The sequence below is a fragment of the Dreissena polymorpha genome, chromosome 5, assembly GCF_020536995.1.
Source record: "Dreissena polymorpha isolate Duluth1 chromosome 5, UMN_Dpol_1.0, whole genome shotgun sequence".
Classification (NCBI taxonomy): Eukaryota; Metazoa; Mollusca; class Bivalvia; order Myida; family Dreissenidae; genus Dreissena; species Dreissena polymorpha.
The window spans coordinates 5,467,069-5,492,487 of record NC_068359.1 but is presented as its reverse complement, the minus strand read 5'-3'; the positions used below and the strand labels follow the sequence as shown (position 1 = coordinate 5,492,487).

General features: G+C 34.2%; 1 protein-coding gene across 8 annotated transcripts in view; it reads right to left on the bottom strand.

Moving 5' to 3' along the window:
- Nucleotides 1-25,419, bottom strand: part of LOC127882338 (filamin-A-like) — a 114,654-nt gene that overhangs the window by 77,362 nt on the left and 11,873 nt on the right. For all 8 annotated transcript variants that reach the window (XM_052430908.1, XM_052430911.1, XM_052430912.1 and 5 more), the window contains exons 3-4: nt 14,634-14,885; nt 10,755-10,852 (exon numbers count right to left, since the gene is read on the bottom strand). In XM_052430908.1, the coding sequence (XP_052286868.1) occupies nt 10,755-10,852; nt 14,634-14,885 (350 nt within the window). The remainder of the gene's footprint in view (nt 1-10,754; nt 10,853-14,633; nt 14,886-25,419) is intronic.

The following is a 25,419-nucleotide window of genomic DNA, read 5'->3' as shown; positions in this document are numbered from 1 at the left end:
TCTGCATTATCCATTTTAGTTTATCCTAAATAATTTCTTATAATTCACATCCACTTTTCAACAAAAATATCCCTCAAATAAATTGGGCACCATAAATTTTGCAAATGTACAGAGTATTATTCATGGTTTTATGAACATCATATAAGACTTTACAACATTGAACTGTTAAAATGTTTAGTAACATGATCCTTTCAAGCCTTGGTTCGATATATTGAACAAATAATCACAATAAAGAAATAAACGGTTTGTGTACAAATAGCTGATAAAACCTGTCAGTAGTGATATATATTAAGTTACACACAACTTAATAAATCTATGTTTCATTAAGTCAGCACTTTTAAAATCTAAAAAATTATCAATTTCATTAATCAGGATTTTTTATAGACATTTTCAAGTCAATAATTCAAAATTTCATCATATTATTACTTTTTTCTGCTTTGTTCTGATACATGCAAAAAAAGTAAATTTATAAAATTTCCTGAGATTTTGTTTAGAACATTAAAATTTATATTAGTAAACCAATGTAGTTTCTGAGATCAAAATATTTCAAAAGGCCTAGGCTATATACATGTATATATGTTACACATAATATCCATTCTTTATATAAATAGATATTATTTGGTTGCTGTGTGATGGTCTGTTTGGTGGCATGTTCCTGTCATCGTCCAACAATTACTTTAACAACTAATTTTCATTGGCTGATAAAAAAATTATTTTTGGTAAAGCATTGCCGTCAAGGTTAGACTAGGGGATTAACCGACACAGGCATACAGCTTTTTTTAGTATTTTTTTTTTCAGGAAACTAAAAAACATGTACTACATACACTTAAGTTTATTGCATCTGGTCTCTTTTATTAAAAGAACTTAGGAAGCTGCTGCCTGACCATAAAACATAAGTGTGTGCACTTTTTTATACATTGTACCTGAATCTGCATCTTTACTGCAGTGCATATTAAAGTGGAATTTATTCTGCCTTCAACGATTTCATAAACTGCCTTCAATGATTTGGTAAACTGACATCAATAACTTGGTACACTGCCTTCAATGATTTGGTAAACTGCCATCATGGTAAACTGCCTTCAATGATTTGGTAAACTTGTTTCAATGATTTTGTGAAATAACCTTAACCCTTACAGTGCTGGAACCGAATTTTGAAGGCCTTTGCAAACAGTTTGGATCCAGATGAGACGCCACAGAACGTGACGTCTCATCTGGATCCAAACTGTTTGCTATTCTGATAGTATTCTTTGAAAAAAATCCAAGAAAATGCTAAATTAAAAATTCAGCAGACAACATTTTAGCAGACGACAAATTTCCCAGCATGCAAAGGGTTAATGATTTGGTTGAGTTGATACCGCCTAGTGAAAGTGCAACCCTACCCAAGATCACCTATCTCACACATGCCATCATGACTCCAACAAACTTGTGGTGAAGCCGGGTTTATCAAGTACATATTACTAAAAACGTTAGGTTTCATATCAAGGACCCAGTGCAAAACTTCATGCACTTAATAATGCATAAATCCATTTATTTGCAGAAAAATTGAAACATGTGAACATTCTACCAAAGAAAGACTTGGGAAGTGCTTGAAAAGCACACCTTATTTAAAATGAGCGTTAACTTACGGTAATATATATGTTTTGCTTTATTTCATTTTTTATGTTTTTTGTTATGACTGACCAACAAAATGTTACTGCATTTGCATTGTGAGACAAACATCAACCATGGTTTGCATTTGATCTTAAAAAGCTTGAAATTTACAAAATGTACAATTGGAAATAAATGCAAAATAAAAGACGCAATATGAAAAGGCTTTAACATAAATGAAAATTGAAATTAAACGTCTAAGATTGCATCTTTGAAACGTTTGTTGATTTAAATAAGACAATCAGAATCAAATGTTCCCATTTACGTTAAAACAAACAAGTAAGCTAGTGGCGGTCTATATTCAACAGATGGTTTCTCAGTATACCAGGAATTAATGCGCTTTCAACATCAAGATATGTATATTTGATAACATCAGAGGCAGAACATGTTTCATAAATATGTATGTGATATAAACTTGGTTGAAAACAGGGTCCAGGTATAAACAAACATAATCTGAGAAGTTTCAAACATTATTTACCATATCTATCTGACTAGTTTGCTATCTTAAAAAGCAAACAACCATTGCAGTGGAAAATATAATTGTGAAGACAGAAATATAATTACAAGTAGGCTTGTGTAAGTTGCTTAAACAAGAGCACCTCATAACGGGTGCCACGCTCGGCTGCGAAAGCTTGTCAGAATTTTTTAATTTTTTTAGAGGTCACAGTGACCTTGACCTTTGACTTAGTGACCCAAAATGGGTGTGGCGTGTGGAACTCATCAAGGTGCATCTACATATGAAGTTTCAAAGTTGTAGGTGGAAGCACTTTGATTTTAGAGGCAATGTTATGGTTTTTGCTTTAAGTTTTATATTATAGGTCACAAAGACCTTGACCTTTGACCTAGTGACCCAAAAATGGATGTGGCGTGTAGAACTCATCAAGGTGCATCTACATATGAAGTTTCAAAGTTGTAGGTGGAAGCACTTTGATTATAGAGCCTATGTTAAAGTTTGATATTAGAGGTCACAGTGACCTTGACCTTTGACCTAGTGACCCAAAAATGGGTGTGGCGTGTAGAACTCATCAAGGTGCATCTACATATTAAGTTTGAAAGTTGTAGGTGGAAGCACTTTGATTTTAGAGCCAATGTTAAGGTTTTAGCACGATGCCTACGGTGGACGGGGGCCGGCAGACGACTAGCAGGCTATGACAATAGCTCAGGTTTTCTCCGATAAAGGCCTCGCTTAAAAATGAACATCCATACCGCAAAACAGACAAACATTTTATAATGAATGATTCCTGCTTCCTTTTTGCAAAAAAACTTGCAAAAAAATCCTTCAAGCAAAAAACCTTGCATTGGCGAAATCTGCCAAGGTATATACGAAATCTTCCAATCTATATATGATGGTTATGTCTAGAATGCCTCTATCAGCAGAATTCCAGTAAAGACATACCGCTAGATCAGACAGGTAGCATGTAACATTCCAAGAAAGAATTGGTGAGGGGACCACTAACATCTCTTGTAATTAGGAACCTGCCATTGTCCTATGGAACCAGAGGATTGCAATCGAATTGGTGCTACAGGTAACAGCTCCGAAAAACAACCAAATAACACCTCAAAATGGCCGGCCGGTTCTTGAATCAGCAGTTCATGACCTGTGCATGAATTGTAATAATAAACTTGTTAATTTTTTTTCTGAAAGTTAATGAACTGTTAATTAACCGTTTACCAACTTATTGAGCACAATATTTTATCCATAATTCTTGACCTATCTATGATTTTGTTATTCGTGAATGTTTCCTGTTGTTTTCTGTTTTGCCTCATTTATAAATCATGAACATTCTACAAATGTTCTTCAACAATTCATGTACTAGTCAAGCAATTTTTTTTTAACTGTTCATGCCCACTTAAATGTGTACTTCTTCAATATTTCATTTTGTGTCTCTTTTTAAATATAATTGTTCAGCTCATTAACCAAATCGGTGTTTAATTGTTATTTAAATGCTTGCAGTTTGAAAGGCAGGTCAAAAATGATATTGATGAATCTGCTGCTGATAACACAACATGCATCATATGGGTGTAGCCTTATTGAATGGGATGACATCTTACAAGAAGAAGGTACAGCAGCGAATAGGTTCTATGATCAAAACACAAACATTATACAATTATGTAGTAAGTAGATAAGCAAGCCTGAAGTCTCATACTATTAAAATGACCAAGAAAATGTAACAAATCTATATGAAACTGAAATAGGTGTAAGCCTTGTTTAAAATGTACCAAAGCTAGGCTTGGAAGCTTGTGGTAATTGACATCACTGCATTTTCTAGTTAAATAATTTGAGTGGAATATACAATACAAGGAAACACATCCAAGTCGTAACGCATGAACACATCAGAAAATATGGGGTTTATGCCATACAGCATACAAGACCTGCCTTCGTAATCACCCAGTCTTGTCAGGAGCTACACTTTCCGCTGTAAAGTCAGGTTTTATATTATTATTAGCAGGCATATTAGCTCCTGACCAGTCTGTGTGACTGTGCAGGCTGGTATGAAGCTATGCTGGCTGCAAATGGCATAAGACCCATTTTGGCATGATGTGCCTCATAAACTAAGTATTTCTACAAGTAAACTGATTATTTGCATCACTGGAAATACTATGTGTATGAGTAATTCAGCAGGGATGGAATTCCAACCCCTTACTTTCATGGTATGGTCTAAAGGAACAACAATCTCATTATTGTGATGATTTAATGTAACTCCTAAGTTAATCAAGCTGTGTTTTTCTCATTCTTGTAGGTGTGACTCACCACTCAGGTGTTCACTAGAAGGCAGGGTATATTCCAAGAAAGACAACTCTGCATTGGTATGTTGTAAAACATAAATGTTTTATGATTTCTCTCCCTTAACATGAAATGTTTAAATCACAACAGCCCTCTCAACTTCTCAGCTGTTTTATAAATTGAACAGTGTAGTGTATACCTGCACAGATTATAGACATTCATTAGCAAGCTAAGGTACAGTTGCTAGACAAATGTGTAAACAATGAACTGGTGTTTTCCATCTCAGTTCTGAATTATGAATACAAGGTCAGAAGAACATTTTGTTGTTGTTTTGATACATGATTTTTTCACAACTATATGTTATAGTTTGTTACTAAAATGCCACATTATTTACTGCACACAACTGCAGAAAGGTGAAAAGGTTTTTAGTTGATGGATGTTTTGATTGTCCACACACACACAGAAAGTTTTGCTTATCATGTGCAGGCCAGTTTTAAAATATTTATGGACAGTCCAGACTTGCTATGAGGTCCCTACTAAAGATATACATTCTGGAAGTTGAAAGACTTCATGGGTGTAGGAATGCATCTGATACTCATTTCAAGACATTTAAATCAAGTCCTTATCATGTATTTAATGGATTTATAGCCTGGTTTTACATGGAAATATTAGTAATTAACCAATCACCTGTCTTCTTTTATTAGCATCTTGCCACTCATTTGCGAGGCAATTAACAAGGACCATGCATAGCTGTTTAACAGAGTTCAAACAGATCACCTGAGGTCACCAAGCTAATCTATTTAAGAGTGGACTGCTATTCATCATTTTCAGTGTATTTTCATAGGGATTTTTGTATAAGTGATTACTGATAAAAATATTAATGCTGACATGGCAACCAGACAAAGTGTCAAATTTGATCCCTACATAGTCACAAATGACCCTCTTTGGTGACTGAAAAATGGGTGTACAAAAAGGAATCTCCCCTCCCACTTCACTCGACTTTTATTTCTTTATTTATAACTCATCTTACCAAAGACCCTCCATCACTCATAGGGTCAAAGATTTTTGGTTTGTATCAAGTTTCTTGTACTGATAATGATACCTTTTAATTTTTTAGATTTTGCATTTTTATCACTCTTTAATGTATATATTATGAAGGGATGTAAACTTACAATGTGTAATTTTGTTGTAATAGGAAACTCTGTGGCTTTAAAGTTAATAAGAGACCGAACAAAACACGCATGTGTGTAATGCACATTTTCTACTTACTTACTGAACCATACAAAAGGCGATGTGTAAACTTAAACATTTTTTTACCACTAATGTTATTTGCATGTTTACAATGTAAGACGCTTGCGCCTGATGGCTTGTTAATCATTTTGAACATAACATCAATTTAAAGCATAATAATTATAGTTAATTCAATTTGAAGCATTATAAGTATAGTTAATTCAATTTAAAGCATTATAAGTATAGTTAATTCAATTTAAAGCATTATAATTATAGTTAATACAGTTTAAAGCATTATAATTATAGTTTATTCAATTTAAAGCATTATAATTATATTTAATTCAATTTAAAGCATTATAATTATAGTTAATTCAATTTAAAGCATTATAATTATAGTTAATTCAATATAAAGCATTATAAGTATAGTTATTTCAATTTAAAGCATTATAATTATAGTTAATTCAATTTAAGCATTATAATTATAGTTAATTCAATTTCAAGCATTATAAGTATAGTTATTTCAATTTAAAGCATTATAATTATAGTTAATTCAATTTAAGCATTATAATTATAGTTTATTCAATTTAAAGCATTATAAGTATAGTTAATTCAATTTAAAGCATTATAAGTATACTTAAAAGAGTTTAAGCATGCAAGATCAGATTATAAGCAACAAAAATTTTGTATTCAAAAACTTGTACTTAGAGACATGAATATAAACACATATTTCATGGATTTATCAGCCTCCAAATCATATTATCAGTTGTATGCAATGCAACATTTGATCAAGTTGCAATAATCAAAGACAGAGCATCTATTTATTAATTTTCTAACCTGGCATATGTAATGATACCTGCAATAAATTTTGAGATAACTAGCAGATCAGGGTTTGCATCTCAGATCCAATCACACTGGTTGCTAGCAGGGAAAACACCAAGGAAAGATATTTGATCATGGAAATACTTTTGAAAATGAAAGATATTTGACTGTCATTATACTTTTTTCATCAAACACTGCTGTTTTAGTTTAAGATAATAATAGATGTTCATTTCTGCCCAAAACATTAGCACTATTTGTTGGAAAGGCATGGAGACAGAAACAGATACCATTACTAACTTTTTTTACGGAATTATTTGATTACCAGGTATAAAAAGTAAAGGAAACTTCTGAAAACAAGATGTGTTTGTGAAACACAATGTCCCCCTATACGATGTTTGACCTTGTAGGATGACCTTGACCTTGTGAAGGATGACCTTGACCTTTCACCACTCAAAATGTGCAGCTCCATGAGATACACATGCATGCCAAATATCAAGTTACTATCTTCAATATTGCAAAAGTATTCATAAAATAAGCGATTTGGGCCACATATATTTGACCTCTTACCTTGAAGGATGACCTTGACCTTGACCTTTCACCACTCAAAATGTGCAGCTCCATGAGATGCACATGCATGCCAAATATCAAGTTGCTATCTTCAATATTGCAAAAGTATTTATAAAATAAGCGATTTGGGCCACATATATTTGACCTCTGACCTTGAAGGATGACCTTGACCTTGACCTTTCACCACTCAAAATGTGCAGCTCCATGAGATGCACATGCATGCCAAATATCAAGTTGCTATCTTCAATATTGCAAAAGTATTTATAAAATAAGCGATTTGGGCCACATATATTTGACCTCTGACCTTGAAGGATGACCTTGACCTTGACCTTTCACCACTCAAAATGTGCAGCTCCATGAGATACACATGCATGCCAAATATCAAGTTGCTATCTTCAATATTGCAAAAGTATTCATAAAATGAGCGATTTTGGCCACATATATTTGACCTCTGACCTTGAAGGATGACCTTGACCTTTCACCACTCAAAATGTGCAGCTTCATGAGATACACATGCATGCCAAATATGAAGTTGCTATCTTCAATATAGCAAAAGTTATTGCAAAATGTTAAAGTTGGCGCAAACAGACCAACAGACCAACAGACCAACAGACCAACAGACAGACAGACAGGGCAAAAACAATATGTCCCCCACTACTATAGTGGGGGACATAAAAAATGTTTTGGCATCCTACATAAATGCATCTTTCAAGGTGAATCTTATCATAACATTGCTTGAGAAATGCAGCAAAGCCTGCAAAACCAACTTTTAAACAGATTTCATGGCCTTGAAAACTGGGTTGGTTGCACACGCATGACTAAAATAGTGGCTACATTGATGACCTGACTGTAAGCTATCTGTATACAGGTGATCACATTGCTTTCACCAGCAGTAAAGGTTTAAAATGTTACAAATCCTTGCTTATTAAAGTTCAGTCCCATTTTTCTGTGGTTAACTTGCTACGATGCAGCTTTCAAAATACATATTAAATGGATATTTCTCCACTACAAACATTGAAAAGATTAAATTATTTAATCATTATTATAATGACCTTATTTAACAAGCACCCATCTAAATTGTTAACTTTTCACAAACTTTCAATAAATGAATCATAGTATGAGTAAACAAGGTTGCTTGCTTGATGTGATTATAATGTGTATAATAATTATAAATAGTATCATGGACTCCTTTTTTCCAGGATGTAAATAACACAATAGAAAACAGACTATCATGTTTGCAAAGTATTTATCAAAATGAGGACAGATATTAAGCACTTACAGTTCTTAGGTAAGCACTGTGAAAAATTCTTTGCTATATGCATGGTAAAAGCATTTTTATGCTAATTTCTACCCTCTGTAGCCAAGATGGTATAATAGTGCCAATGATTGATAGCAAAAGACAAAGCCATGGGAAGACAAGTACATGTAATAGCATGTATCCATTTGCTCTATAATCATACCCTGTGTACAGTAACAGCAGTCTATAATTAATGACACGTGTCCAAGAACTATTTCAGGTGATTTTTTCATTTGTGTAATCTTCATTCCATCAAACACATGATGTAGAGTTTCTGTTTTCTGATGTTATTTATAGCTAGCAAGTACCAAAATGACATTCAAATTTAACCTACAATTCTTAAATAAAATGTCAAAGTGTATTTAAACTACTTTTTGAATTCTCATAAATGTTAAAATTACAAGTTAAACAGGGAACAAATATTGTTCCAAACCAAACTTAGTTACATAAGCTCATTTTAACACATTTAAAGCTTGACAAATCCTTGCTTTCCTAATGATCATTTAAAGGGATCTTTTCACGCTTTGGTAAATTAACAAAATTGAAAAAAGTTGTTTCAGATTCGCAAATTTTCGTTTTAGTTATGATATAAGTGAGGAAACAGTAATACTGAACATTTACCGTGCTCTAATATAGCCATTATATGCATCTTTTGACGATTTTAAAACCAAAAAATTATAAAGCGTTGCAACGCGAAACGATTGAATAATTTGGAGAGTTCTGTTTTTGTCGTTAAATTGTGTGCAACTACGAAGATTGCTTATATAAGGTATAAAATACTTCAAGTACGTGTACTCGGCGGAATAGCTCAGTAGGCTATAGCGTTTTTACTTCAGGATTCTGGCAGGACTCCAGGGGTCACTGGTTCGAAACCTGCTCCGGGCAATGTTCTTTTCCTTTTTTTAATTTTATTCTTGATTTTTTACTGGCGCTTTTTCGATCCAATGTTTACATTTATCAATATAAAGCATTTAATGAATAAGTTAAAAAATGCCAAAATCTGTGAAAAGGCCCCTTTAATGAATGTAATGTCAATACATATTTTGAATGCATGTTCATTCGGCTTCAATGTTAAAGTTCTTAAAAGGTCTGCATCAGTTTAATTGGACATGTATTTACAGATAATTTTCAGACCCTTTCAAGATATTCATCATGGTGGATCACTGATACAGCTATATTTAATTTCAATAAAATAAACAGTCCAAACAAGTTATGCAGTTTTATCAATAAAGCATTAGCTTGCAACTGCATTGAAAATCACCAAAGCCTGACAATCCAGTTTTCAGTATTTATGTTTTGGATTAAAGATCTTTTCAGTCTACGAGTTTTAAATGATATGCAAATAAATGCTACCAGTGAGCAAAAAAAGAATCAATTTAAAAACCTAGTCAAAAGGTTTGCTAACCAGGTGACCTAACTTAACCCCATCAATATTTGGCAAGATGCATTCTTAGGCTATCCCCTTTTAAAGTTACACTCCATGTCATAAATTTACTACCTGTAAGATTTGATAAATTTCACTCTGCCAACCAGCAGTCTTATGTCCCATAGTGGGCTTTTCAACATTAATTATTTCATCACAGAATGAGGCCATCCAAGCATCCAGATCATCTTTCTAACATTATCTTACATGCATTGTCAGACTGTCACTTAATGTTTATATAAGTGAGCCATGGTGAACTCTTATCTCATAATTACATTTTTGACAGACAGTAAAAGGGAGGGATTTAAAGGGAGCATCCCTTTGAACTACAAACTCATTTATAAAGGTCATGGGACAACATGTTATCTGTTTTTGGTATGTTCAGCTTTCCTACATGTAACATTCATGTATCATTTTGGTTCATATTTCATGCACTCTTCATTCATTTGACTCCTCTCTATACACACTGAACAATTCAGAAACATTCTTGTCATCTGTTATGCCATCATTGATGGATATGTCAAGAATCAAATTATAAGCCTAAACTACAGCTGACACTTGTCACACATCATACTTATGGTCTCTTAATTCTCATTCTTACCCTCCATAAATTTTAACTTTGAATCAACATCCCAGGTATGTCTGTATGAAATTGAGTTATCAAGCAAGTTAACCTCAAAATTGACTAATGTGGGGTTTACAGATCGGTGCCAATCATTTAAAAAATAAGTTAAGAAGCTTCCTGAATATTATCCTGAATTTACATTCAATATATTTACTGTAGCTTGATGGCTTAGTAAGCCTTTGCCTATTTGCCTTTGCAGTCCACACAGGCTAATAAAGGACAACACTTTCCACTTTTACGGATATTTTTTGTTTAAAAGAAATATCTTCTAGCTAAAAAATACTGTTTAGGCAGAGAGTGTCTTCACTCATTAGCCTGTGCAAATTGCACAGTCAAATCCGGGTCAACACATTACACACATGCATTTGGCCCAGTTTTTCCAGAGCAAAGCTCATATAATCAACGTGAGCATTAATCCTACCTGTGGCACGTCGAGCCATTTCTCAGCAGCATCCATGGCCTCCTTGGCATTCTGCTTGGCCTTCTTGGGGTCCCAGTCCTCCCAGTCTGGGCACAGACCTGTAACCATAGCAGCCATACATGTAACCATAGCATCCATAAATGTTAACATTATAGCTACCATACATGTAACTGTACTAGCCAGCACACATGTAGCCATAGCATCCCAACATGTTAACATTATAGCTACCATACATGTAGTCATAATAGCTACCATACATGAAACAATAGCAACTGTACAAGTAATCATAGCAACCATACATGTTACCATCATAGCTACCATACATGCACCCATAGCAATTGAACAAGGAACCATAGCAATCATTCATGTTACCATCATAGCTTCAATACATGTATTCATATCAACCATACATTTAACCATTATATCTACAGATAACCATAGCAACCATACAAGAAACCGTTATATCTACCATGTATTTAACCATAGCAACTGTATGTGTAATCATAGAAACCATAGATGTAACCATAAAAAGCTAAACCATAATTATGTAATCATAGCAACATTAAATTAACCATAGCAACCATACATTATGTACCTATAGCAAAAACACACATAACCATAATAATGAACCAAACATGTTACTGTTACAATCATAGATGTAACTTAAGGGTAATCATATATGTAAGCATAGCCACAAAACTAAAAACAATCATTTATAAAGGGCATATAACAAACTGAAACAGTCAATTCTGACATGTATTGAATTTATTATAATAAGTTTTCTCCAAATTTCCTGATTGTATAAAGTGATGTTTATTTTGACCTTGCTTAAGAAAGTATCCTTTACCTCTCCCAAACAAATCAACTTGATACAATGAAACAAGAAAAAGGATTGACAATCAGTGTAATAGGTGAAAAAGAAACGTGTGCTGAAATCACCCTCGGGTGTTACAATGGCTACCATTAAGTAAGTCCATGCATACTATATGAGCTTTAAATCCAGATTAGCTGCATGTATCATATCTTGTTGACATACCATGTCACCACAAATTCATTACATAACTGTTAACAGTTCAACTGAAAACAGCAGTCAAACTAGTGATGGACGTGTAATTTTTCATCATCAAGCAAAACTTTTAAATATTGAACATCCTTTTACTGGGACTGGGAAGTTTTATAAATTAGCGAATCAACAAAATCAAAGCACTTTTAGAAATATTCATAAAGTTGTGCATAAAATTCTTTTGGCAAGATTATATTGACAAAGGCCTTTTAAAAGACATGGGCATAATTGCTCCTTGTTAATTTTTTAATAAGCTGTCAGTCAAAAGACACATTCCAGTGATACTTACGCCTTGTTTGACACATTTGTGGCAATCCTAGCTAAGTAATTGAGTGAAGCAAAATTATTTTGTTTACCAGTTCAAGTCTAGGTGAGGCAAACAGGCAGGCTACTTACCACAATATACTTAAACATACAATTGCTGTTTATTTGTAAGTGTCAAGTATGTGTCTAGTTTCTGCCTCTTACCATTTCAAGTGTCAACTATTTGCAACCATTTATCGATAATCACCAGAGTCAAAATGTGCATAATAGTCTGGTCACAAATAGTTCTGGCATTATATGAATTATTTTACAAAAATTGCCCTTAAAAAAGCCATATCTTAAGTACAGAGTATCCTACATGACAATTTATTTCACATTTCCATTGATTGTTGTGACAAAGATACTATACCATGTATTTGTTTTATTGCATGAACAGCTGCATGGGCATTTAACAATCCAATCTAAATAAACCAGCATTTAATAATTGAACAAACGTTAGAAACCCAGCATATTTTAATAGCTTGGTGGTATTATGCAGTAAATTCCTAACTAGGCAAATTTATAAATGACAAAAGGTCCTGTAAAATGGGCACAAATACAGTACCTCCTCCTTTTTTAAATAACCTGGTTTCCTACCAGTATAATAATTACCTAAATATGTATCTATTTAGTATATGTCAGCATTCCAAAAATGCAAGTGGCTGATACTAAAGCATGTCAGATAGGAGTCTGGTTAAGATGTCCTAAACCGATGACGGCCTAGATAAATGACAACTGAGCCTTTTTCGTGTCTAGAGAAATACAGCCGAGATAATGATGATGCAAATGACGATGAGCATTATAATAAATTACTATTGCGATTCAAAACACACAGATTTATATATGTATCCCTTAATAATGTGATCATCTTGCTAAGCGACAAGGCCGTCAATGATTTGTACCATCTTGTCCAGCATGTATCAAATAATAATGATGCACAAAAATGGACCATTCAGTTGCCCTTGGAAAATTCTCAGGGTTCTCAATAAGAGCCGGCCGCCGGCATAATCGGCTGTTTGAAATCAGATTATGATTGGTTGAAAATCTCTCAGATTAGGAAAATCGGCAATTGACTTTAGAAAATGTGTCTTTTCAGTAATTTTGCTCCTTTTTGCTATTAAGCAAATACGTCGCTTGATAATCTCCCTTAACGCATTACAACAACAACAACAATGAAAAGGCGCAAATTGGAATCGGTCAAAAAGCAGTCAAATGTTTTGATGTTCTTTTCATAACATGGTGAATTTTTGTTCCCGAGTGCTTGTGTTTTTTTGTGTTAATGCAAAGTTTTTGTTGTTGTGAAAGTTTGTTTTAATTCAGTTACATTTCAAACTAAGAGTCACGCAAAATGTGCACGGTAGACGGACAATCAGGCCTGTACATTCTGCCCATTCCTGTACAGCCGAATTTCAGCCCCATTCCAAATCCAAAATCAAAGTTTTTTCCTAATCAGAATAAAATGTCCCAAACATGCACAAATAAAAACGTCAAAATCATAAACATTGACCCTAAAAATCGAGTGCAATTACGTATCCAAAAGCTGTATTTATCCGAATTATGATACACTTAATTTGTGAACATTCATATTTTTAATGAATTAGGGCAATCCTTTGTTGGAAACTAACTAGACAATCAGAATTTTATTAAAGAAACTTGAATTTATTGATGGAAAAAAATGCTCAAATTTAAATGCCAGGCTGACCATTAAAATAGCCATAAAATGGCCCAAAATGCAGGAAATCAAGTGCTCAATTTTAAAATTTACCTGAGGAGCATGCCCCCAGACCCCCCTAAAAGGCATGTTGGTTTCACATTTTGGCCTCTTAATGGCTCAAAAGTTATTGAGAACCCTGAATTTTGTAAAAGTGTGTATACAGACGCAATCAAAAATTTTGCAAGATGTTGACTTTACATTCACAGACGTTAAAAACCAAACAATTCGTAGTCAATTCTTTACCCGAAAAATGGTTGTGTATATTAGACCAACAGACGTGACCCCACAATTTTGTATAAGACATTGCTATGGATCTGGTCAAGTTTGGCAGAGACTGACACAGCTCCCTTTATCTAACAACAAATACCTAAAATTACAGCAGTGATATCATAAATATTCGATTAAACCCATCACACTTGTGTGTTTTTTGTTGTTGTTTGTTATTCCTATTATTGTAATTGGCCAATGGATTGGCACTTACTCTCTCAAGGATCAGATATAAAAGTCCATAAGTAAATAACCTAAGAATGTGATCCAGTTATTTACTGTAAATTTTCAATCCAAGGCTTTATTATCGTAAGTAAAAAAATCATGTGTTTTATCACTCTTGAAATTCAAAACATGTATTTTGACAAAATTATATTCCATACAAAAACTTTATTAAAATGGCTTGAGATAAGATTTTCTTTGAAGCCTTATGGACACTTTTCCCCAGGTGCTAAATCCGTTAGAAGAGCACAAATATTTGACAAATCTATAAGCATGTTTGATTCACAAAGTAACACCACATGTCTCTTACCTGGAGCAAGAGCATCAACAAGGGCTCCGATGGCCTTGCCGTCGTTCCAGTCGGAGGTGAAGTTCTTGATGGGCAGGTCGGGCACCTTGCCCTGGATCCAGTTCAGCAGTCGCTGCTTGGGCGTGGGTCCACCCTCCTGGGGCTGGGGCTCCTCCCCCTCCCACATTGGCATGGAGATGGAGTAGTGCAAAATGAGGGTCCATATCAGGCCCAGGATCAGCTTCAGCTTGCTGTCCACGATGTCTCCAGAATCTGCAGAGAATTACGATATATATGAAAAATGGCGAGTTTTGGGTGACATTTCTGGCTGAAATTATGCCACATTCAGAGTCTCACACAGTATATATATTTCCTAAATTAATTGCAAACTTTTTCACTTGAAAGATAAAAACAAACATTTTTTGTATTAATGTAATAGCAACATTTAGTTAAGTTCCCTTTTCAAGCTCTATTAGATAAAGCTAAGTAAAATAAAACGGAAAACACTTTAATCATCAATTTTAGAGTATATCTTGGAATAAATAAAACAACATTTAAATGTTTTATTTATAATTCTGGACCAAGCCTAAGGTTTGGTGCTTTTAAAATTGGTTTAAACCCCCGATTCTTTGCATTGACTGTTTAAAGGGGTTGATCCCAGTTTTGTTCATTTTTGTGTGTTTGTTGTGTATGTGTGTTTTTTGTCTACTTGTACCTTTGTTATTTGTCTCATCCTTAGCTAAATGTTTCCTTGCCATAAAATGTAAGGCCCTAAGATTAAATTTGCTCTCTCATGGTTCACTTTGTATTAATTAAAATCAAAACCTTGTCTCCTAAAACAATGTAGCTGCAATCCACTATGTTTTTGAGATAAATAGGTAGTACTGATATGACCTTTTTTGCCAACTTAACCCTTATTCTTATCTGTAACTTTTGCAATTAGTCTATAAAGCACTTGAAATGAGAATATAATGCATGTTTGATATAGTATTAGTGATAGACATAAGTTTGTGAATGGTGTATTTGTTTCCAGAAAATGATACTGATTGTGTTTAGTTTCACAAGACTTTTGCTATGACCACATAAACTTTACTTGCACACAAAGTGTACATTATTATGCCCACGAAAACAAGATGTGGAACAATCTCTACCAGCCATTGCCCAGCCTTAATTTCCTAATTACATTGTTGCATGCCAAATATATCATTCACCATTGGCCATCACATTCCTAGAAGATCAGACAAGAGCAAAAAGAAGTGTTAATGCTTTTTCTACAGGTTTCAATTCAAATTTTGGCAGAAAAATTATGAGGAAGTTAATTACGATTGTGTGTGTACATTTTACATGGGAACAAGATTTGTGCCTGTGAAATTTGGACAATTGTTCACATGACTGAAGTTATTATGTATTTTGACAAAGAACATTCCAAGCTTAATTAAGTTAATATATATGATATTAATTTAGAACTATGGTTACATTACAAGAAACTGAGAACAATAGCATTGTGTTAGAACTTAAATTATACTAAATATCACGAGTCAGTTAATGTAATTACACCAAGAACAAGGTCATGGTCAAAAATATACGCCTGTCATAAACATATGGACACCATGAAATGCAATATATTTTGCTGGTTAACAAATCTGACTTAAATTTTAAGGGAACAAACATATCTGAAGTGCCAGGCGCAATTTGGCTGGTAATCCAACTTGGCCTCAATTTCAGCAGCATGAGTTGATTTAATGCCATATTGCCAGTCTGCGCAGTCTGGTAAGTAGGGCTCGATTGGTCATTGTCGGCTCCAGTACTAGTTACATGTACCCTGGGTACTCTTGAGTATACTTACATGTACCCCGGGTACGGTAAATATACTAAACGTACCCGGAAAATTTAACACTAAATCGGTCGTTGTCGACTATTTTTTTTTAATTAATTATATTAACATTTTTGTCAATTTTCTGTAAAATGGTCTCTATATTATCGAAACTCATACTCACAAAGCATGTTGACGCAGTTTTTTTTAAAGAGAAGATAATCAGTAGCGCGTTTTACTGCATCGGATTTTAGGCAGGAATACAACTCGGGTACAGTCTAATATCAACCGGGTACGATTAAGTATATTTACCGTACCCTGGGTATATGTATGTAAGTATACTAAAGAGTACCCGGGGTACATGTAAGTAGTACCTGAGCCGACAATGACCAATCAAGTGTAATTAGGCAATAAAGTCACACACAGAGTTGCAATCTCATCAGCGGACATTATGATTCCTCAGAGAATGCTGACGCAGAGACATATGTGCAGCTACATTGTTCATAATTTTATTATATGTCATAAGGCCCATTTTTGCATGACGCTAATTTTATGTTCACAAACATTTGAAGAAAGCATGATGAAGATTTGATAAAAAATGTATGAATAACAGAGCAAAAAGGATAATTTTAATTTTTGTGTGTAAACAAAGGCCAATAACTCTGATGTCCAATGTACGATTTGGCTGGTTATCAACATTGGCCCCAATTTCATGTAAACACACGTTACCATAAAGTTTGGTGTTCAACATTCTAAAACAAGAGATGTGTTTGTCAGAAACACAATGCCCCCTATTGCGCCGCTTTGAAGCCATATATTTGACCTTGAAGGATGACCTTGACCTTTCACTACTCAAAATGTGCAGCTTCATGAAGTACACATGCATGCCAAATATCAAGTTACTATCTTCAATATTTCAAAATTTATTGCAAATCTTTAACCTTGACTTTAACAGAGGTTAAAGTTTTGGGACAGAATGACAGACAGACAGAATGACAGACAGACAGAGAGACAGGCCAAAAACAGTATACCCCTGATCATTTGATCTGGGGGCATAAAAACTCTTTCAGAAAGAGTGGAGACACAGAATTTTGGATTCTTAAATTGTCACAATTGAAATAATCTTTAATTTCCTGGTGTGCACAGGCTGGTTATCTTACAAGGACTCCATTTTATGTTGTTAACCTATTTATGCCTAGCGTCTAGTGAAAAGGCCTTGGCAAACAGCGCAGACCCAGATGAGACGCCGCATGATGCCACGTCTAATCAACCGGAGTCTGCGCTGTTTGCTTGAAGGAATTTCTGTAAGAAAATATTCTAAATATAGAAATACGTATACTAGACATCCCTAATTTTGGAAATAAATTGATCCAATTTAGAAGGATGGGAGAGTCCACTAAGCATAAATGGGTTAAACATTGCCAGTCAGTGCTTGGTGATTAAAATTTTAGTGAACATTTCGATGACAACTGTAAGACTGAGCTGACAGCAACCCGTCATGTCGCTCATCCATCCCCTAAGTATGTCCCTGAGTATGTGCTGTCAAGAGATGAGAATATAAAAAATGGTCAACAGAAAATTGTTTTGAAATGAAATACAGCTAAGCATTCCAAATGCTACAAAGCGGGAAAACATTTATGTACTGAGGATGCAAGTTCTCCACATGTGAAGTGTACACACAAAAATCCACTCGAACATCTAACAACCAAAAAAACATGTGTGCTGCTGTAGGATCTTATCTCTGATATCCACCCATCAATAAGTGTTTTCAAAATTGCAAAACAAGCAGAAGCTGGGCCAGTTAAACAAGCAAACTCTTGTCGAACATGCTGTAGTCTTTAGCACTTTATAGTATATATCTTCTTATACCTACAAAAGCAAGTTTTTTTTCTGTAGCCTTGACCTTGTTTTTCAGCCTTTTTGCCCCGCTGTTTTGGGTAGTATGTAATTTAATGAACAGTTTATAATAGCAAATCAAACTGTCAATTTATCATCATTATTACATGTGTATCACAGTAAACATTTTATTGATAACATTATTATAAATTGTTTGTCTTTCAACATTACTATATGGCACAGTTGCTAGCAGTTTGTATTGGACTTTAAGGCAATACAGTAGACTCTGCCAATACCGGACTCTCTGAATACCGGAACTCTCCCGATTCCGGACGGTCGGGCCAGTCCCGTATTTTCTCCTTCTATTTCTTTGTTAAAAAATGTTGAATAAAACGAACTCTCTGAAAACCGGAAACCGGACGGGTATCTCCGTAAATTTGGTCATTTTCAACGTAAAATACATTGAGTATACCGGACGGTCTAAATTCTCAAGATGCCCGAGGCGTGAAAATAACAATACCTAGTCAGCACAGCGAGTGCGGTGTCACACATTTTGCTCGCGCAATTATCGATAATCGGATTAAACATACCATAAAGGTGTCAAGTCGTTACCGCGCTATTGGAGTCCGATTAAGTAATGTAAAACAAACTGTGAATGTCTATAATAGACGTGCGGTAACACCAAAAAGTGATTGACTCGATCGTTTTATTAATTATTTATTATCGCCTATGATAAACAATTTTATTAAAAAATTAATGCATGCCGTTGCGACGATCACTTTCTTGTGATCTTCTAGGGTATTTTAAACGATCTTATAGCCATGTTTTTAACGCTGAAATGGTTGTTTGTTTGTTTGTCAGATAAACTGTTAGAAATATGACTGTTAAATATCCATCCATCTGTATGCAAATTCATTCATTGCCGTTTACTAATTTCGAACGAATCTAAAATGTCGCAGCCTCCAACTAATAAGATCGTAAAGGAGAAATGTGCTTTCAAGCACAGAGAGATCTTGGACTTTTTCGTGAAATCGTAAACTTCAAGAATTAGTAGGTTTTGAGAGTATGAATATCTTAAAAAATAATTATGACGCTATTTTTTGCTTCTGTGTATGTTTTATGAAATGTGGTACATTTATGTATTGAATAATAAATCGTGTATCTACAACAATCTTATTTGTGTCGGCACTCGCCTATATGACAAATGCCAGGTACGTACATGTATAAAGCACCACGCTCACTTTGGGATTAATCAAAACAAGTCGGTACGGATTTTTTTTTGGCTTTTAATCGATTAAAAACACATTTTTAAAGAATGCAATTAACGTCATCAGTACCTGCGTACAGTTATCACATGGTACATGTAAATGTATATGGTTTGTTTTATTTTTATGTGATTCTGTACACAAAGCATACCATGTATATTTCGGCAATATGAAACTCTTGGTAAACCGGAACTCTCTGAAAACCGGACGATCAGGCCGGTCCCGAGACCGTCCGGTTTACAGAGAGTCTACTGTATATATAAAACAAAAACAACAAGACTATTGCCAAGCAATAAAAGTCCCCTACCGGCTCCACTTTTGTCAGAATATTTTTTCGGCGTAGCTGATTAACGTCACTTTTGACCTTAGGTGACCTTAAGGTTACCCAGAAAAAACACAATTTTCAGCAGTATTTCTAGTCTATTTGTTGCCATAGCAACCATAATTTTTGACGTAGGAACAAAATGAAATGACATGCATAATGTCCATATTGCCACTTATCCATGTTCCAAGTTTCATGAAAAAATATTAAGAACGATTAAAGTTATCACAGGATCCAGAAAGTGTGACAGACTGACGGACACACAGAGCGAAAACCATAAGTCCTCTGCGGTGAAACCGGTAGGGGACTAAAAACATATGCCTTCACTTAAAAACAGAATAATTATAGTACAGTCAATCTTGTATTTAGAGACAACTAAAGGGAGTAACCAAAAGTGGTCTCTTAATAAAATGGTCTTTAAATTAAAAAAAGGCCATTTGTGATGAATGCGGATTTGATATTAAATCCAGATATCGGATTATCTCTTTTTGACACAGCGATTTCTGCTTTTGTAATCAAATGAATCTTAATATAAATAAAATGAATAAAACAATTTTTTACTTAAAATAAGTTGTATTTGTTCTCTCTAATTCTAAATAGAATGTAAATGGTTTGCACGGAAAATGGGTTTTTCCGACTCCAAACTCATTACCGATTAAATTTAAGCACACTTTTACTCTTCAACACTTCCAATACCCGAATTTTCTCATTTAACGTTAATACATTCCGTTTTGACATTTTAATTTCTGCATGTTAGCTTATATATATCTGACTCGATTATGGTACATGGGGAAATAAATAAAACACCTTGATTGAAAACTAAATAAACACGCCTGATTGGAAAATTTGCTAACACAAACTAATTAGCATAATAACAATTACATTTTTTAATGAACAGATTTCGCTACATATTACCGATTAAAAGTTTATTTTTTACACCTCTCGAGAACACTGTGAGAATGTTTGTCGCGTCGGCGCATTGTTTCTGCAATAAAATTGGCGATCAAATTTGTCACTTAACGTCCCAGATAGTAAACTCTTTAACCCGTACACTGTTGGCAATACCTCACTGTATTATTTGACACCAAAAATTGATACACAGTCAGCATTAACACCGGTCAAAACCGGTCATCGAAACAAAGGAAAATGGCTGGTGTGAAATCACAACAAAGGTGTCAACGTTCATGCTATCGGCTTAGATAAACAATCAACACTGATTTGTCCCTGAACGGTCAACAGATTTACCATTACCTTAAAGCGGTCGCTTAATTCAAGACTCGGGCATCAAAATACACTAAAATCAGCGGTCTCTGGTCGTGTAAGACAAAAGTCGCTTAATACAATATGAAAATATAGGTAAAACGCTCGGGCGGGATTTAAAGTGGTCGCATAAGACAAAAGTCGCTTAATTTAAGTGGTCGCAAGCACAAGATTGACTGTATTTCCAATCAAAGCATTCCCAAGGCTGCTTTAACACCCAAGTCCCAGTGTACTTCAAGTCTGACTTAGAAATACCCTGCAGGGCGTCTTTAAAGTGTTTAGCTCTTATATATTGCTCTTAAAAACACTGTCCAGTGCATATATTTTTAATAAGCAGCTATAATGACTGCAGCCGAGTGATAAAACTGCTGTCAAAGCTCAACTCTAACATGGAATGGTCCTTTATACACACTCAACCACAATGGCAACTTAAATGATCAAAGTGAGCATCACTTTTCAGAAAAATCTGACAATTTCTAGTTAGACCTATGATGCAATCACTCAATGTGTAGCCCCCCTCACCAGCAGTTTCGTCACAGTGAAATTAGACACATATGAATATATAGTTATAGTTCTACATTTATGTGTGCATTATCCAATCCCAGACAAAACAAAGCAATTTCACTACACTAAGTTGCTATGGTTATTCATTTAAGGCTTGAGAGAAAGACAGGTAAATTCCTAACAACCTACCATGAGTTGTGATTACTGCCAAAGAGTGAAAACAATGTTACAACAACAAATATTCCATTTATATTAAATAAATTGCATTGATTGCTATACTAATATGCATATTAATTACACATCAACATAACACAAACCACAGTTTATCGTTTATAAAACACTACAACTGAATAAAACTTATGCATGAGAGAAAGAAAAATGTTTTAACACTTTTCTCTTGAATGGATGCCAACAGCACATATTTAGCTCAGCAAAATGTGTACAAAATGATACAAAGTTATAATATGGGAGAAGACTTGAGGCATATGGTATGATCAAAAATAAATATTTGATGAGTAGTACAGTGTGTCAAGTATAAGAGGTCTGACACATAGATTGAGGCTACCTTTAGTATTCGAGAATGTGTTTCTGTAATTCCCGCACCCCCACTCACTGTGCCAGATATTTATTCTTATGAATTATGCATATATTTATGTACAAGTAATTTTGCAGACACCGGTATGAGGATAGGTGCACTTAATTACAAGTAAGGCCATAGTTATTTATTTTTAGTTTTGTAACCAAAGAAATCTGCATTATAAAACCAATCAGTGATTCAAAGTTATAATATGGGAGAAGACTTAAGGCATATGGTATGATCAAAAATAAATATTTGATGAGTAGTACAGCGTGTCAAGTAACTAAGAGGTCTGACACATATATTGAGGCTACCTTTAGTATTCGAGAATGTGTTTCTGTAATTCACACCCACCCACCTGCTGTGCCAAATATTTATTCTTATGAATTTTGCATATATTTATGTACAAGTAATTTTGCAGACACCGGTATGAGGATAGGTGCGATTAATTACAAGTAAGGCCATAGTTATTTATTGTTAGGTTTGTAACCAAAGGAATCTGTATTGACAATCTAATCAGTGATGCAAAGAAATTGGATGAGCAAAATCTTGTAGTTATGTGTATTACAGTATCTGTTAAATATTTATACATGATTTTAATCATTAAATGATTTCACCTGTTAGATGAATTGCACTGTAAACCATATTCTACTCATATTTATCAACAGGTATTTGTGTGGGAGGGGGTGACTCCTAGTGTTTGCCTGTTCACAGTACAAAACTTTTTATCAGCAGTTCTTATCTGCAATGAATAAAGCAGTGGTATTGATTAAAATGAATTCTGCACTTTAATGTGAGATCAGAATGAACCTTTGAGAAATGATAACAGCAGCCAAACAGTTGTCCCTGAGACATCATGGCAAGATTCTGTGGGAGGTACAATTTAGATGCATTAAAAGTTTCTTCTATGATGGCAATAGTTCTGCAGTAAACAGTTCAGATAATATTCCTGCGAAAGAAAACGTTCATATATTGCCTGCCAATTCAGCTAAAATTATAGTTTGTTTCTTTCTTATCAACAGAAAATGCTTACACTCTGTGGTTTCTGAGAGGTTGAATTAGGTATGGACTGCTTGTAAAACTTGAATGATGAAAAAGCGAAAGTGTTTCTTGTGGTATGTCCACTACCATTTCCTCCATCACACGGCCACACAATGACTGGCTTCTTTAATAGATGTTCGTTATTGCAGTGTACCCTGTTAACTGCCTGCTGGTCTCAATACTTCATTGTTGTGAGGCTTTTACTTTGGGTTCATTTGATTCACTTGATGGTAAGTTGATTCTCTTTCATTCATGTAAAAAGTAATTTTACACTCCTTGCATATAAGTAAGTACATGGAAGAGGTCATTTTTCACACCACAGGGGTTACATTCATGATTACTTGAGACCAGTGCAACAACAGATTAATATTGTCTGTGTTCACCATTGTATCATCATGTTTACTTGAAACCAGTGCAACAACACATTAATATTGTCTGTGTTCACCATTGTATCAGAAAACAGTATGGTCAACAGCAATGACAATAACTGAAAACTTATGTTAATATTCTTGAAATCTATGAAATTATGTTGACAAATAATTGTGTAATTTATTCACTACCTGCTGATAATAAATTATGAAATTTGAAACTGTGTGCAAAAGAAATTACTAGACAAATATTTTGACGAAAACAACCTGCCCACATAAACTTGAAATACAAACAAATCAAGGACTGTTGGCAAAATATTCTTTCAATGAATCAGTCCCGGCCATATACATTTACTACCGTATGTGGTTTAATGCAAATTTAATGGCTTCTTCATCGTCTATGGATATGCATGAGTAACCTCTGAAAACGCAACTACAATTTACAATGAAGGGTGTATGGTTTATACAAGATCAGCGAAATTCAATCTTAACCAACCGTCTCCTTATATGGTGATATTGATGGAAAAAGTGCAGTTTTATCAATGAGTTGGGAGTGTATTTTGAGTAAACAATATAGGGAACCCCCTCAGTTTTAAAGAACGATATTGTCTTTGTTTTAATGCCACGGATATTGAGGACGAATTTCTTTTTTTATGTATTTGTTCAACATTTGTTGATATAAGAAAGAAATACATTAAAAAATATTACTATAATAATCCATCTGTTATGAAGTATATATGTGCAATTGCTTCTGAACCAATAGATCTGAAATAATAAAACTTTGTTTATTTGTTAAGGATTCGTTGAGTATTAGATTAAATTTGTTAAATCGTATAACTTAATTTTCAAATTGTTCATCCTCTGTACTTCTGTATATATTTGTTTTGTAAATATTCATGTTTGTTGACACTTGTTTTCTGCGCATATACATGTTGACATATATCAATACCAACCACATGTGTTGATGACATCATGTACATTGTGCAAGTCAAATAAAATGTCTGTCTGTCTGTCTGTCTTTAAATGCTAGGTTTTTATCAGTTTAAAACAATAAATCTCCATTTAATTTATCCACTATTTTCTCACCCCCATTGTTTTTAATGTGCATGAGTATTTCATAGACCTATAAAACAGAAAGCTTAAGCCTAAACATTTAAACATGTTATCAAAATAAACAACACCAGTAATTTTTGTTCACTTTTAAATTGTGTGTTTTTAATGTTTAAACATTATAAAAAGCACAACAATCTAAAGATTGAACCAAATGTTAACGAAATTCAAGCCTTAAATGTGCATTCCAAAATGGCAGGGCTTACTCTTTCATTCTCCATATTAGACAAAAGCTATAAACCAACATATTTGGCTAAACAAGAGCACCGCATAACGGGTGCCACGCTCGGCTACGGGTGCATTTTTGAATAAATGAAAGCTTGTCAGAATTATTTTTTTTAAAGGTCAAAGTGACCTTGACCTTTGTACAGTGACCCAAAAGTGGGTGTGGCGTGTAGAACTCATCAAGATGCGTCTTCATATGAAGTTTCAAAGTTGTAGGTGGAAGCAATTTGATTTTAGAGCCAATGTTCAAAACCTAAACAAAATGTTAAGGTTTTAGCACGACGCGGACGTCGGACGGCAGACGACGAGCTGGCTATGAAAATACCACGGGTTTTCTCCGAAAACGCAGAGCTTATAAAAATTATATTTGGTTACAACTTTTATCTTCATAAATAACAAGTTTAGAAGAATTCTGCTCAAGTGCTGCACATTTGGTTAAAACAAATTGAGCCAGAAAAAGCCCTGAATGTGTACAAGTTAATGTTA